At 39.7% G+C, this 14,459-nt stretch overlaps 1 protein-coding gene across 1 annotated transcript; it reads left to right on the top strand.

Annotated features, from left to right (window-relative positions):
* The first annotated feature begins 2,360 nt into the window (after positions 1–2,360).
* Positions 2,361–10,237, top strand: LOC109981390 (cytosolic 5'-nucleotidase 1A). The gene is made up of 6 exons (XM_020630147.3): positions 2,361–2,878; positions 3,927–4,094; positions 4,335–4,464; positions 7,529–7,651; positions 7,746–7,930; positions 8,736–10,237. Exons 1-6 carry the CDS (start codon positions 2,765–2,767, stop codon positions 9,105–9,107), a joined length of 1,092 nt encoding a protein of 363 aa, XP_020485803.2. The 5' UTR covers positions 2,361–2,764; the 3' UTR covers positions 9,108–10,237.
* The last annotated feature ends 4,222 nt before the right edge of the window (positions 10,238–14,459 follow it).

The following is a 14,459-nucleotide window of genomic DNA, read 5'->3' as shown; positions in this document are numbered from 1 at the left end:
GCCTGCTTTTGTCTCCACCCACAGTCTACCACTGAGAGAGCATTATCTCTCTATCCGTCTCGCGCCAAAACAGAGAGGGGGTGTGTTTCTTCTTCTTCCTCCTCTTTTCTTTCTCTCTGTTCTCTCTCTCTCAAGGTACATTTTGTATCTAACAGGTTCCCAAGGCAACCCAGGGACAGCAAGAACAGACTAGATGTGCAAAAGCTCAGTTCAGTGCAGTCCCTTTCTCCTTCTTTCCCTCTGATTGAGTGCGTCTTTCTCTCCAGCATTTCCCGCCACTCCAGGGTGCACAGGGCGGGGAGTGAAGGGGAGGGGAGTGGTGTCACAGCCGGTATGAAGAAAGGCTGGCTCCTCTGAGCCTCGCGCCAAACGCCAGCGTTATTCAAATCAGCTCAGTGGGTGCGGCCCAACTGTCTCCATGTCCTGTTAACCCCCTCAGAGCTCAGAGAGGCTGGGAGACATACAAAGGCAGAGGAGAGTGCAGATGATACAGGCTTTTTTAAAAAAAAATCATAAACAGAAGGCCTACAAGTATCATTGATCATGTAAAAATAATGTACACATTTTTGCCTTTTCTTCCCCCCATGAGACACATTTTAATAATGTTATTGATGGGGGATTTTGGAAGCTACATAAGCTTTTCATAATCCATCATCGATCCAAAACCTTGGAACATTTAATATTCTACTAAAACTTTACATTTTTGGTCATAATTACAATTCAGGTCCTCAAACATTGCAAGTCCCTATAGAGAGACCACTTAGAGCCACAAAACTTCCATATCAAGAAACAAAAACAAAACAACTCACGTCTTCTGGTCAATCTGGTTTCCTCAATAGCAAACAGTTTCTCTTTCATATCCTCTTTGTCTCAACAACTGAGGATGAATAAGGCTGTAAAGTATTCACCAGAAGGCTGAGAAGCTAAACAACCCTCTGCTACCCTCTAGTGGCAGAAAGCTTGAAATACAATAAATGAGTGCTGCACTTTTAAATGAAAGAGTAGGCTACAAGATGCAAAACTGAAATGGAAAATGTTATTCTTGACTGAAGTAAGTATCAAAATTAAAAGTCAACAGGTTTCAGCTTTGTGCTATTTTTTTTTACATACAGGTAGGCCTATATACTAGTTCAAACACACTTACAGGTGTGCACGTTGAATTTATTTCTCTGTCAGATATGCAGAATTTAATACAAAGGGTGGAAAGGGAAAAAAAGATTGTGTGCATCTACAGTTCCTCAGGTTTCAGACAATAAAAGACACACGATCCTTAGCTGTCCTCAGTTCAATCGATAAAAGCTCTTTGCGCCTGGTCCCTGGAGACCCTGCAGGAGCGTGTGTCGTACATCCAGACACATTATTTTGTCAGTTATAAATGTTGGTGTGATATATGTTGCCTCGAGTAGTATCAAATAGATCAAATGGAACCCTGGTGTTAAGTTATTTGATACATTATAAAAAATTACATTTCTTAATTACATTTTCTTTTTAATTCACCAATTCTGTTGGTCATCAATGGCGTGAGCAATCTATTCACCATATACACAACAGGTCAGTATTTGCTAGCTTTAGCTAAGATGATGACCCTCATAGAAGCAGTTATCCTTTTGTTCCTTAAGTCCCTGCATGAATGTCTGCTCAGTATCTTCTTCCCAGAAAACATCTGTAGTAACTAAGCTGCCTGTTTGTTTGGATAAAAGCAAAGCTAATTCTATTCCTCGCTTGTGTTTGCTCATCAAAGCTACTTTCATCTTTCCTTCCTGCATCAGAAGCCTGTTTCTCATCGATGCCATATTTGGAGGGCTATATATGCAGTCTGGTGTCCCGACAGCCAATCAGATTGTAGATCTGCCTGCCTGTCTGACTCCCTTGCCGTTGCCTGGCAACTGGGACTGCTGCTCCGTAATTCAATCCATGCGAAGATCCTGCAGGGGTTTACATGGGAAGAAATTATCATCAGGTGCACAGAAGGGGATAAATGACCGAGGATGGACCTCATTTCCCACACTGCTGAGCAGGGAAATGAAATGAAAGCATTCAAGTGAGAGACAAGAACACATAGAGACACAATACCCTGATCTGCTAATAATACCAGTATACAAAATAAGAATAGTAACCAACCTCCATTTAAGTGATCTATTAAAGTCATGTAGAAAATAGTTTTACCTCTTTGTTAAGACTCCACCTCTCTATAAGAAGAATTGCAGCATGAATTGATTATGAGCAATAAGAGACACTCAAGAGCTTTGACAAAACATAAAATATGGTGCATCAGCCACATGTCACAAACATTAAATCACACGCTCGGCTGCTGCTGGAGCTGCAGAAAAAGGGTTAAAAGGGGGAGGATGCAAAATGGCTTGAAGTCAGCAGTGTGTGTGTGTGTGAGGAACACGCAGGAAAGGACAAGAAGAGAAGAGAAGAAGACGAAGAAGAGGAAGAAGAAGGACTATAACATGAATGATGCTGGAGATAAGAGGATGCTAAATCTAGCAGAATCTCTCTCATTGTGAGACATCTCACTCCTCTGCTTTCCCTGCATTCATCAGAATGGCTCTGCTGCTGCATTCAGTCTGATCTCATCTCCTGAGTGTACCAGGGCTGAATTTTAAATTGTGAATGTGCAAGAGAGAGTGAGTAAGGAGTTTTTCTAGGGACTCCAGCCAAAGAGAAAGAAACTAGAAAAGAGAGCGATCCAGGGGGAGGGACACTAGGACTCAGTGTGGACCTGTGGGAAACAAGAGAAGAGTGAGTCGAAGAGTATATGATGAGTCTTAACAACGGTCAAACTCTGACCGTCAGTGGACAGGACAACCGAACCCACTTGGAGGATAGTGTGGTTTTAAAACCCTCCACCCCCACCAGGAAACCTAAACCAGTGAGTATCGATACAGCCTTCCTTATGCAGCATCGGTTGCAAGTTTCTATAAGCTGAACTATGTTGCTGTTACTTGTTAGCTCACTGGAGGCTTGTTAGTTTTACTGTGGCTGATGTGACATGATTAAATAAGAGACTGCTAAACTTGATCAAAGTCTAGAGCTGGTCAAAAACAACAGGAGGGTTGACACCATGCGTACTGGCAAGTGCTGCATTTGAAGCCTCGATGAAATTGAAGTTAAACCGAGTTGAGGTCAGCTGAAACAGGATACAGAGGCTCTCTGAGGTTTCATTGTTTCATTTCTTGTTTCTGATCAGATGCAGGGTGTTCTGTAAATCAGCTCGTGTTGATTTCCTTACTCGGAAAGTGTGCAGCAAAATACAAAAACTTTACCACAAGTTTAGCACTGGAAACTTGCAAGATGTACAGAGATGTCTCAGTCATAGGTTTTTGATGAATACAATTGTTTGTTTTATAAAGTTTATTTAGGGAAGACTTTTTTTTAACCCAGCACATCTTAGTTTTCCAGGTGTCAGGCTGAAATAACTTACATTTTCACAGATTTATTTGTGTGCAATCTTGGAAAGTACAATGTTTGGAGTATCTATTTTAAGTAGTCTACCATTCAACATAGTAAAAATAATTGGAATTTCTAAAGATTAACAAAGTGATCAGTCAAAACATAGTTCTTTTCATACACTGTGGCTTGTCTTCTGTGCTGTTGCCCTTGTCTCCAAAGAGTTAACATGGTCTGGTATGTGTGTTTGCACTATCAGAGTCCTGCAGAGGAAAGTATTTCATATCACTGTCACTTCTGTTCTGTCATCCTGTTCACACTCCGTTGTATACCAGGCAGAGGCAATAAAGCCTTTGAATCATTTATTTTTTACTTGGAATTGCTGGAGGCAGCAAATATGAAAAAAATGTCATTACTTTTTACTTAAACAACAAAAAAAAAACATCAGCTCCCCCAATTCCAATAATATGACAGTGTGTGTGTGTGTGTGTGTGTGTGTAATATAAGAATGTCTGAACTCTGTCCTGCAGCCAAAGCCAGAAAATGCCATCACCATCGCTGTGTCTGCACGGGTACTCTTCAACATGGACAAGGAGCAACAGATCTACGAGCAACAAGGCATGGAGGAGTACATCAAGTATCAGGTGGAGCATGAAACGCAGCCTTTCAGCCCAGGACCTGCCTTCTCCTTTGTCAAGGTCAGAGTCAGAGTCAGGGAAGAGGTAGAGAAACAAGCACACCCACTACATCAACCTCACTGCAGAGAAATGTCTTGTGTTATATGTTGGGTCGTGTCTCTGGAGGCGGTGAATGAGTAATAAGGTTTAAACACCTACGCACTTAAACACACACACAAACGCATGCTTCCAGCCCCACTGCAGTGATTTTGTTTCGTTTCTTCGTTTTTAACATAAAACCATTGTTTGTCGTGTTGCCAGGCTCTGGAGGCTGTGAACACTCAGCTGAGGGAGCTTTACCCTGAAAGCGAGGAGCTTTTTGATGTCGTGCTCATGACCAACAACCACGCATATGTCGGCCTAAGACTCATCAATACCATCAATCATCACCGTGAGTAACTGAAACACACTAAAGACAACGGCTTGTTTGTGTAACACACTTTGTCTGGTGTAGCCTTTAGCCCACGCTGCTAAATCTTCTTAAAATAAGAGCATCAGCAAATTTCACCAATAACAAAAACTATAAGGTGAAAAAATGTTAAACGTCTCAAGTAAGATAAATCATTTGAAACAAATGTTGGCTAATGAAAAGTCGACATTTCAAAAGATTTGTAATTTCTAAATGTCTTTAAAGAAATTAAGTAGTAGTAGTTCTACAATTTGGAAAATGTGCTTATATTCTAACCTGCTAAGAGCACGATTAGAAAAACCCATGCAACTCATGATGTTTACTTCATCATTGTTTATCGTGTCAATAAGTGAGCTTCATGGGCTCATTGGCAAACTTTATTGCACTTGAATATAGCGTAGCTAGCTGTTTGACCTTTATTCCAGACTTTGTGCTATAGGCTAAGCTATCGAGCTGCTTGCATCATCTGCAGCATTCAACACTCTTGGCAATCAAGTCAATGGCTTCATTTTCAGATGGTTTGACTGATTTAAAAAAAAGTTCTGCTAAAGTACATTTCATACTTCAGAGTCTGGAATTATGAAAATGTGAATAGATATCCATTAATGATGTTTTTAAATTATACATCTTGAATAGGGAGTTGCTGCAAGTCTGCAACCAACCACCTTCATCAGATCAGATCAGAATAAATAAACAGAAAAGTTGTGAATCCAACTTAAAGCCCAAAGGCTTAAACATGATCAATAACAGAAACATGATAGATCACAAGTAAAAAAAAAAAAAACCTTCTTTAGTCAATATTTGGTCGCCACAAGCACTTCCAAAAAGAGCAGTCAATAAATAAACAGCTATGGCAGGTCATAGTAGAGGAAACGTTACAGCATTAAAAAGTGTCTAAATATGTATATTTCCAAAAATTACCATCTAGATGGAAAAAAACACAAGTTAGGGACTTAATAAACTAAAAACATTATACAGGCCAAAAGCAATATAGCCTCAGCTAGATAGCTGGCAAATAACCACAGACTGTAAATGTTCAAATGGAGGTGAACTAGGGCATTGATGGGGTATTCATTTAACCTGTTGCTCAGATTTAGCCTATATTCTTATGTTGTGTGTATGGCAGTTTTAGGCTTGTTCTTTCAGCTGCAGCCCCTGCTCTTTCAAAAAAACTTTTTAGAGCATTTATGAAATATTAAAGCATCGTTGAAAGTGGTACCACCAAACTTTATTGGTCCAACAGCAAAGAGAAAATACAAAACAAGAAAGCAGCAAAGCACAACAAGGGTGCTGACTAACCAATGGAAAGGTTCAGCATAGAATGAGAGAAGCTGGTGGCTGAATGGACACAGGTGAGCATGTGGGGGTTACCTCATGCCAGATTATAACTGGTAACAGGTGTGTAACTGGGGAGAAAGTAGAAGGGCATCTAGTGGAAAGGTGGATAATAGCAAGAGACTCTATATAGGAAGTAAACAGAAGTATTTAGTAGGTGAGTTCCATTTGATCTCAGAAGTCAGACATTCAGAGTTGCCGGTCTAAAACTTCATCAGGAATGCCCCTGAAGTTGGAATTCTGACTTGGGAACTCGGAGAACCTTCAGCAGCTCAAGTTAAAATCCAACATGGCTGCTACATGCACAAACAATAACGTTTAAGATGTACCTATTGTGTTTAGCATAATAGTCCTCTTTTTATGTAATTAAATCAATCACACCGATAGTATAGTATTGTGCAAGTTCTATCTGAGGACATGTTGCCACATTATTTTTGCGCACAAACTATCACATAATGGGTTTGTTATCGACAGGTATTAGCTAACAAAACAAAGGTACGTCCATGTTACTTATTCGACTTGTCACCAATTTGTAGCTGGAACTCAGGTAACTCGGGTGTGACGTCACTCCCAACTCCGAGATCCGAGGTAAATGCAAAGATATGAAAAGACTGATCATATATATTATTGACCTAGGCCTACATCTTCAGTAGTAATGAAAGGTCTTGGGGTGGTTGACAGTTCTCAGCATTATTTTGGTCGTTTCATGGGGTTTGTTGGCACAGTTCAGTTAGTCTAATTTATTGAACATTTAATTGTTGATGTAGCACAGACTTGAAAGAATTTGGGTTTTCTCCTGAAAAAAATTAGCAAGACCTACTTCACTTCCCTAGAATGAGACACTCACTCATTCACTGTGGGTGGTCTTGAATCAAGCAATGTGCCGTCACTGTGTGGATTGTAGCTGCTCTGGTCCTCACAGCTGGTCCTCTCCACTCCCGCACTGTGAGACCTTGTGACCCAGTGTCCTTCCCAGGAAAGTGCCAAAGGTCACACAGACAATAAAATAATAACATGTACATACAATCCACTTAAATATCACAAAATACTTCTTGTGTTTCATAATAGGAAGAATTACAAAGAAAAATGTAATTGTCTAGAAGCTATTTAATATTAGTATTGACAAGGGGGGAGGAGGGAGGGCATGCGGGAGAAGTTTATCTTTATCATGTCAAGGACACACAATGACACAGAATCTATTTTTAAAAGACAACGACAAAACATCTAGAATTGAACTATTTGTTTGAAAACAATATCCGAAAAGATGCTGTTAAATAGAGTCCAAATATTTTTCAAATAGAGATCAATTAAATACTTCAGCGACTTGTGTTATCCTGGTATGATAAAAATCAGGGTCTTTTTTTTAATCATAAAAGGGACTCACAGTTGTAAATAGTGGGATCTTTCTCATGGTCAACACACCACATATGACCCCAGGGAAAAAGGGGTGGGAGTTGGGGATCTGCGTTTTTTTCTCCTTGCAGGGGGTTTGGCAGTCTAACACCAAGCGCCCACTGATGTAGGGAAACCAAGTGGAAAAATCTGCACTGACTGAGCCAAGATCTCAGGCTATTTTCTTTCATGACACTCTGGGGGTTTTTCACTTCCTTTTTCTTGATATATCTCCTATACAGCCACAATCCACGAAGAGGCAGTATTGACACATTTCAATTTCATGATACTCTAAACTTTGTAATTCTCCTCTTTGCAGAGTTGTTCATCGAGCGTTTCTGCATGACAGGCGGAAACAGTCCAATAGGATATTTAAAGGCCTACCACACTAACCTTTACCTGTCTGCTGATCCAATCAAGGTTCGAGAAGCTCTGGAGGAAGGTACATGGTACTAAGAAGATGTTGCACTAGTCTAAAAATGCTACTGTTATGTATAATGAACATACAAAAACTTGATTTGTAATGCTACATGCAGGTATTGCAGCAGCCACCATGTTCACCCAGGAGAAGATCACAGAAGTGTCAGAGACTCAGCTGCGTGTTGCCTTCGATGGAGATGCCGTCCTCTTCTCTGATGAGTCGGAGCGAATTTACAAAGCCCATGGACTGGACAAGTTCTTCGAGCACGAGAAAGCGCACGAGAACAAGCCTCTTGACCATGTACAGTGTACACACAGTGACATCATGACTTCAGTGCATTTAGGATCCATTCAAAACCCAAGTTGGAGTTCTGGTGTGCTACAACTTAGTTTTGATTTTTGATTTTTTTTGACCATCATTTAGCATTAAATATGACAAAATTGTAGCCCAAAGGTCACTTGTAAATGGGGCACACATGTTGATATTTACTTCAAAAAGTGACCAGCCAAGAAATACTGACCAGACAACTTCAACTTGGGACGACAGTAGCTCAGTCTGTGGGGACTTGGGTTGGAAACGGGAGGGTAGCCATTCAAGTCCTGGTGCGGACAAAAATATTGAAGTGGTCTGGTTGCTGGAGAGGCGCCAGGTCACTTCCTGAGACATCTCTCCACCAATGCATGTCCACAGGTCCTGTTTGTGCATGTGTGTTTCTCAATAAAGTGTAAACCAGAATTTCCCTAAGGGATTAATACAGTATGTAAAACTAAAGAAAAAAATTAAAAATCAAAACAGGAAATAAGCATACCTAAAATGCCAAAAACATCACATTATTGAGCAGGAAAACTTTTACACATTATCCCGCTGTCTTCTTCTTCTTTTATCCCTCTGTCAAACTATTCTTTGGCCAAATAACGGTATCTATATTTTCCTCCACATCTACTAACTATAAAAAAAAGCAGCTGCAAACTCTGTATTTAAAGCACAGTTTATCATTAACTTTGTAAGGAGATTCATATATTTATGTAGATTTTATAACCAATGAACCTTATATAAATTAAGATTTGGAGATTGTGAGCTAATTTTCTTGCTCTACTTTCTGCAGGGACCACTGAAAGGATTCTTGGAGGCTTTGGGAAAGCTGCAAAAAAAGTTTTATGGCAAAGGCCAGCGCATGGACTGCCCTATCCGGACCTACTTGGTGACAGCTCGCAGCGCAGCCAGTTCTGGTACCAGAGCCCTAAAAACTCTGCGCTCTTGGGGTCTGGAAATTGACGAGGCTCTGTTTCTGGCAGGGGCACCCAAAGGCCCCATGCTTGAGAAGATCAGGCCGCACATTTTTTTTGATGACCAGATGTTTCATGTGGAGGGTGCTGCAGAAATGGGGACAGTAGCATGCCACGTGCCCTATGGGATAGCTCAGAGAATCACCAAGACAGGAATTAAAGACAGAGAGACGTCTTCAGAAACCAAATAGACTGGATGTGTCTGTGCAGAAGTACAGGAGCCCAAAGGGACATTTCATTCTGGCTTTTAGCAGCAGAGGATATAAGAAGAGTATTTCAAACCATAAAAGTGTCCTGACATGGGTTGAAAAGTAAGAAAACCCCAAGTGATGCAATACGTTTAGGCCTATATGATATTATAGCCATGTGATGTCACTTTAACTGTATATTAATTCTTTCTGCCGATTAATGATATTTGAGTTGAGAGGGGTGTTTTATACATGTTTTGTTTCTTTATCAGTTCATAAAGCTCAAAACATCCAATTCTAAACCATTTTAAAACACCTACTAAGTTCTAACCATGACTTCACTTATACTTTAGAAAACGTTTACTAAAGCTTTCTTCTGGACTTGAAAGCTCTTTTATTGGAATTAGGTAGAACATGTTTGTGTTGCCAGTTTGAAAATTTTCATATTCTAATTGGACCATTTTGCCATATTCCCTGGAAAAATACAATATGATATCAATTCAAATGGGCAAGTTACCGAGGAAATCAGTAGTCAAAGTCTGGAAGTCTGGGTTAGCGTATGAGAAGTCACACAGATCAACTGAAGGCATCACTTTTTATTCAGATTCATAACTGTGATCACTTTACTGCTTATCTGTGACTATTTGAAACTGGTGCCTTTTACTTGCTAGTTATGAACTACTTTGTCAGTCTTGCATGTTGTTGGCAAATTTATGTTGTAAATGTAGTTGTTGCACTGATGTATATGAATGTATTTTAAGATAGCTCAATTGGTAAAATAGTAATATAATTGAATTTATATTTACTTTAAAATGTATGATGTTACTATTATGTACTACAAATTATTTATATATTAATGTTTTTAGTGTGTTAAAAATTAATTTCTGCTTCTTGTTGCTGAAGTGCCAAAAGTTTGCTGTCTCACTTGTCGTTGCCTGTGTGTTTATTTTGAAATGAGTTGGCTCATTATTGTTGCTTTCCTGTTGTTGATTGTGTGTGAGTGTGAGGCAAGTTTGAATTATTTGCTCACATTTGGAATCTGGCTAATTCTGGGCAAAAAGAGCACCGTGGACTGTTATGCAATCAAATTTTTCTGTTTCCAGACTGAAGTAAAGATGGCTGCTTTAAAACAAGTCTCTTTCCCTTTTTTCCTCTACCAAATTTGTTTTCATTTCTTTGCCAAATTTAAAAGAGGTTTATCTTTTTTACCAGTCAAGAATTTTAATGAATAGCAGGAGCAAATAATTTGTGCAAGGTACTAAGATACCAGAGCGACTGGCCAAGTCTTTCTCAAATGAAAATTTAAAAAAGCCAGGCCATAATTGTCTGGTCAAGGTAAAAGTCAAGGTAAATTCCTCCCCCTGATGGGAAGACATTTACCTTGATTGGCAAACACCAAATCAAACTTAACAGTCAAGTTTGACTTGGTGTCAAACTTCAGGCACATGTTGAAGCGTCCTTGGATAACATCTTAAGTATTTTTTAACTCTGTTTGAGAGAAAGTTGTTAATGGCAAAACATAACAAATTACAATAAGTCAAAAAAAGTTTCCATTTTAAAGGACTTCGAAAGTCCTTTAAAATGGAAGTCATTCCTTCAGGCACATGTTGAAGTGTCCTTGGGCAAGACACTGAACCCCAAGTTGCTCTAGCTGCTGCGTTTGAATGGTGTGTAATGGGATTAGTTAATACTGATGGACACTTCACATTGCAGCCTCGGCCAGCAATGTGTGAAGAAAAGCACTTTGCAAGCTTAAGTCCATTCATCATTAACTGTCCTCGTCTGTCACTCCATTCGAATAGAACCAGTAGAACCACTTCATACAAAGCACCTGTGTCGACACTCAAAGTTATGGGCTGTTGGTCATCATTAAACGTTATCTCCACCCCGAGTCTCAAGCTATTTTAGATGCTCAAAAAGCTGAGTGCGCTTTAAATAACTGTTTCAGCATATGATTGGTTCCATTAACTCTTTAGGCTTTCCCGAATGTAGTTAGCAAACACTCATGTTTTTCTTTCACTTTAACTTGTACTTCATCTGCTCCTGCTGGCTCTTCCATAGTCCTTGGAATGCCAGGGAGGTTTGCCTGGTATGGTTGTTTTGGGGGTTTGCTGCTGATCTCCCTGCCTTATAGCTTTCCTTGTATGCACAGGAAGGGCAGTAATGTGTGCTGTTCCTGCCCAAAGCTTTCCAAGTAAGCACGTGGAACGGCAGGGAGATCCCTCACAGAGCCGTACCACCAAATCTAAATAATTAAATCAAAGTTTTGACAAAGTGGTCCCGACTGAGCTTTAGTTCCCTGAGTGTCCACTAGAGGCTGGCTCCAAAACTTAAAACAAATCCCCATTAGGCTGCATGTCAAAATGACCCTTTTTACTGCAGAGCTACAGAAAACAGTTTTGGTCTCAAGCACACATTAACATAGAAATCCTAAAATGTATTTGTGAATTGTTCTGTGTGCATGTGTTGTTACTGTGACTGATCTAGTTCTATACCTGTTGTTCATCTGCTGCTGACTTTCCATACAGATCAGAGAGTCTGCTACGTTATGCCATGCTCTCTTTAATCTGATAAATATACATCTGTGGTCAGGATGTCACAAATATATATATATATATATATATATCACAAGTAAAAGACGGATTAAATAACTAAATAACATACAGTTCACAAAGGAAAGTACAAATGAAAGACAGTAATATACAGAATATAAAGTAAAATAAACCAATAAAGACACATTTAAATAGTGAAATCATTATTTAAATAGAGGGAGAAAGGTTTTATAATAATGCAGACATTTGTTACATTTTTGAGTTATTAATTAAAAGTAGTGATTTCAGTCGGGACTTTAACTCTAGATTAAAAATGTACTCAATTAATTCATGCTGGTTTGTTTTGATTTGGAGGTGCACGTGAAGTAATGATTTAAGTTTAATTTCGCACAGCATTGTGGGTAAAATACAATTCATTTCCTGAAAGGATGCATCCGATCCATACTGCATGAAACCCGGAAGTTAGTATCCATACTGAAATGTTCAGTATACTGAGGTAGACCCAAAAAATGCATACTGAATGACCACGAAAGTTCAGTCTATTGAAACTCCCTCCTGAGAAGTACGTACTGCCTACTGAACTGTGGCTGTTTGGAAAGGGCCCCTGTTACTGGTTTAGCTGTGTCGGCTAGTAGGGAGAGCTGAGTTGACCTTTCGAAGTAAATAGAGACTGACAGAGATTTGGTTTGACAGTGGTGCATTCAGAATCTATAACATTAAACCATGATACTATGAGAAAAGGAAAACAGTTGATGTAAGCGCTGTAACATGCAAATTGGTGGGAGTTGATGAAGTATCATGGAGTGTAGTAGCCATAGTCAAAAAAGTGAAACAACGGGAATAAACCATAGTGAAAACCAGTGGCTTTCTATAATGCAGCGAGGGTTCGATTCCTGGCTTTGCCGAGAGTTATAGCTCATCATTTAAACATTTCAAACGAGAATCACATTTTACATGGAGCCTACTGAACACTCACTATTCAACAATTTCTAAGCTATGGGCTATTTAGACTTGTTTTAGGATAGAAGGATATGATTCATAGCACAAAATGTCAGGCTAAGTGTAAAAAAAGCTATAGGCTGCTACAATCAGACGTGCCAAATCAGAAACATTGTCTTCAACATGAGTTCATTTTTATTTTATATTTTATTGTGTCAGCTTGAAACCATACAACCATTTAGTGCAGTCGAACAGGAATGTGCATAGCGGATCAAATCCCAAACAATCCATGAACCAATGAATAATAGACTGTAGTAAATAACACATCTCGGTTGCACTTCATTTTATTGACCACTAGATGGTCTACTCGAGCACTGTGTCACTGAAAGCCTCGAGTAATGAACCATTTTTTGTTAATCGAGTGTTGAAGCTTCAACAAAGCCATCAGCCATCACTAGCGACATAAGGAGTAAGAAGAAGAGTGTGCACCGACGGCTTTGGCGTTTGTCACGGAGCTTGCAAATGCAGCTTGCAGAGGGAGCATCAAAAATAGGCAGGCTAGAGCAGTTTAAATAAGGCTTCATATTTACTATTTGGCCAATAAGACGCTTTGAAGCAAATCCGCTGGCCATCAGCTGATGCTGCTGCGTGAGATCAGCTGTTACCGAAACTCTGGCACGATAACAGAGCATGACTCCGTGGCCTGCCTGAACTAACACGAAGCTCCATCTCAGTCAGGAGTTTTCTAGATTTTATATGGAAGAACGAACCACATAAAAGTGGAACTTTCTAACAGTAAAGCAGAAGGTGGCCTAGAAGTCCTAGATTTTGCAGATACTATTAATACTTTCAGAATCAACTGGTTAAAACGATGTCTCACTTTTTTTTTATTTTTTTTATTTTTTTTTAGGATTCTGACTTTAATCTCAGAATTCTGAGATTAAAGTCAGAACTAAAAAAAGAAAGTCCTAATCAGTGGTCCTAATCCTCTTCCGTACCTCATCTTGAGGCTCTCTCCCAGGATGCAAGTTATCTGTGGAAGTGTTTGTTCCTTATTCAGAGACGAAATGTCTGAGAACTCAATCGTAATTTACAGTCTAATAATGTAAACACAAGAGTCAAAAGGAAATGTCCTGGTTCCTGGTCAGTGTTAAACCTACAGGATGTTGTTAAGCTGTGAGCAGTTGTTTGATCCAGGGGTTAACTGGGAGGGGGGACTTCTGTCAGTTTGTTCTGCATCTGGTTCCATTACAGTAGGGGTGCCCAACCTTTTTTGAACCAAGATCTACTTTTAAAGTTGCCAGTCTGCCGAGATCTACCAGTCCACATAGTGAGCCATAGCCTTTACCAACAGCCTACAAACGCATTTAATACTCACACAACAAACAGAAAATAATAAATGAGAGTTCTGTAAAAAATAATTCAATACCGACATACTTTTTTTTAAACTCTTATTTTAGGGTAGGCTACATTTTAGTATTAAGTTTGTATTTATATCACATATGTTTTCCCCTTAATTTAGTTTACAACAAACAACTTTAATCTGTGTGGAGATGTTCACAGACTACAGCAGGCTGCTGTGAGATGATTTTGCTTTTGTTAAATTAGCTGCAGACACGGTGAGAGTGAACGGAGTAAAGTCCAACCGACTGTTTGACCGGATCACGTGTGTTCACGCCTCGGTCCGTACGGATCACGGATCAACTGTGTGCTGTAGCACTAAAAGTAAAAAGTAAAAAGGTTCGCGTGGTGGCTGGCGCTCCAGTGCAAGTGTGTGCGTGTGCGTGTGTGTGTGTGTGTGTGTGTGCGCGTTTGCGCTGTTTATTGGTGTGTCTCGTGCCAAGCGATGCTCACAGTCATGACA

Source organism: Labrus bergylta, chromosome 18 (genome assembly GCF_963930695.1).
Source record: "Labrus bergylta chromosome 18, fLabBer1.1, whole genome shotgun sequence".
NCBI lineage: Eukaryota > Metazoa > Chordata > Actinopteri > Labriformes > Labridae > Labrus > Labrus bergylta.
This window is presented reverse-complemented; position numbering and strand designations above follow the sequence as displayed.